Consider the following 1,309-nt stretch of genomic DNA (forward strand, 5'->3'; position numbering starts at 1 on the left):
TGGCCGATGTCTGTTCCTCCTCATCCATGGAGGTCTCGTGCAATCACAGTTAAAAACTTTGCCGTTTGTGAGGGTATAATTGCCAGTAAGCAGAGCAAAAGGGCGGACCAAATACAATAAAGCCACATACACAGAAAAACTCGAATGTTGGCTACGCATGACGGCGTTGTTAACCTACTATGTCAGCTGCATCTCCGTCCTCCAGTCGGCCTTCCAGGAAGATGCGCCTTCCAAGCGCTGCTCGCCTCTACCTTCTGGTATCTGCGAGCGGTAGCGCCCTCAGCTTTCGCAGCCCGAGCGGCGCAGCCAGTTACACCGCATTTCCAGCGTTTCTGGCCGCCCCACTGCAGCATCCTGCGGCTACTGGTTGACGGTGTAGATGAGCGCGTTGTCCGTGCACAGCCTGTACGCGTGCCAGCAGGCAAGCAGGAAGCCCATGAAGTGAAGGCAAAGTAGCACAATGGCCGTGGCTCCGACGGTCACCATGCTGTCTCGGAAGTGGACTTCGAGGCGACCGTCGCACGAGGCCCTATGGACACCGCGCCCGTGGCACCCGTATGACGGGCAGCACGACTCGGGCACGGGGAGGCCGCGGGCCCGATAGTCGTGCTGGCCGTGGGGGCCCCCGCAGCATTGCAGGGAGCGCTGCACGCCGTCTAGCCCCGTGCCCTGGCAGGCGTCCAGGTCACGCAGCACGGCGGCCCTCAGGTGCGGGCCGATCACATGGCGGTACTCAAAGGACGCGATGGCGGCGCCCACTTCGCAAGCCACCAGGGAGCCCAGGAGGACGCAGAAGAGTCCCAGGGGACGGGGGCCATCGCGGAGGAGCGCCACGGCGAGCAGTCCGGTCAGCGGGAAGGACAGCACGCCCATGACAATGAGGATGACCGGCGTGCCCACTCTTCCCGCGTAGAAGGCCGAGTAGGGGAGCAGCTGCACGTGCACGCAGCTGCCCACCGCGATCAGGGCCACGCCGGCGAGAAGCAGGGAGCAACCGAAGGCCGCGAGCACCAACCTTAACCCGGCGAGCATGGCGGCAGGACGACGCGCGACTGACGATCGACGTCGCGGCGGCGGTGTCGTGCCTGCCCGAACGGGCTTCTTCGCTCAGCGACCTCGCTGCATGTCGTGCTCCAGTTTTCGCCCGCTGACGAGCCGTGACCGCGATGCCAGCAACTCTGCGGCCAACGAGGAGCGCTCTATGTGCCACCTTCGAGCACCGGGAGAGCACCCTGGGCCTGCGAGCGACTCTTGAGAGTCGTGTCTTCGAAGTTGCCACCCGACATTTGCGCGGGGAACGCAACCACTA

General features: G+C 63.9%; 1 protein-coding gene across 1 annotated transcript; it reads right to left on the reverse strand.

The window, feature by feature from the left end:
* Window positions 1–360: 360 nt before the first annotated feature.
* On the reverse strand, window positions 361–1,032 carry LOC8025419. The gene has a single exon (XM_002409005.5). The coding sequence runs from the start codon at window positions 1,030–1,032 to the stop codon at window positions 361–363; it is 672 nt and encodes a 223-aa protein (XP_002409049.3).
* Between the last annotated feature and the right edge of the window lie 277 nt (window positions 1,033–1,309).

The sequence above is a fragment of the Ixodes scapularis genome, unplaced genomic scaffold (assembly GCF_016920785.2).
Source record: "Ixodes scapularis isolate PalLabHiFi unplaced genomic scaffold, ASM1692078v2 PGA_scaffold9__187_contigs__length_104089568, whole genome shotgun sequence".
Lineage (NCBI taxonomy): Eukaryota > Metazoa > Arthropoda > Arachnida > Ixodida > Ixodidae > Ixodes > Ixodes scapularis.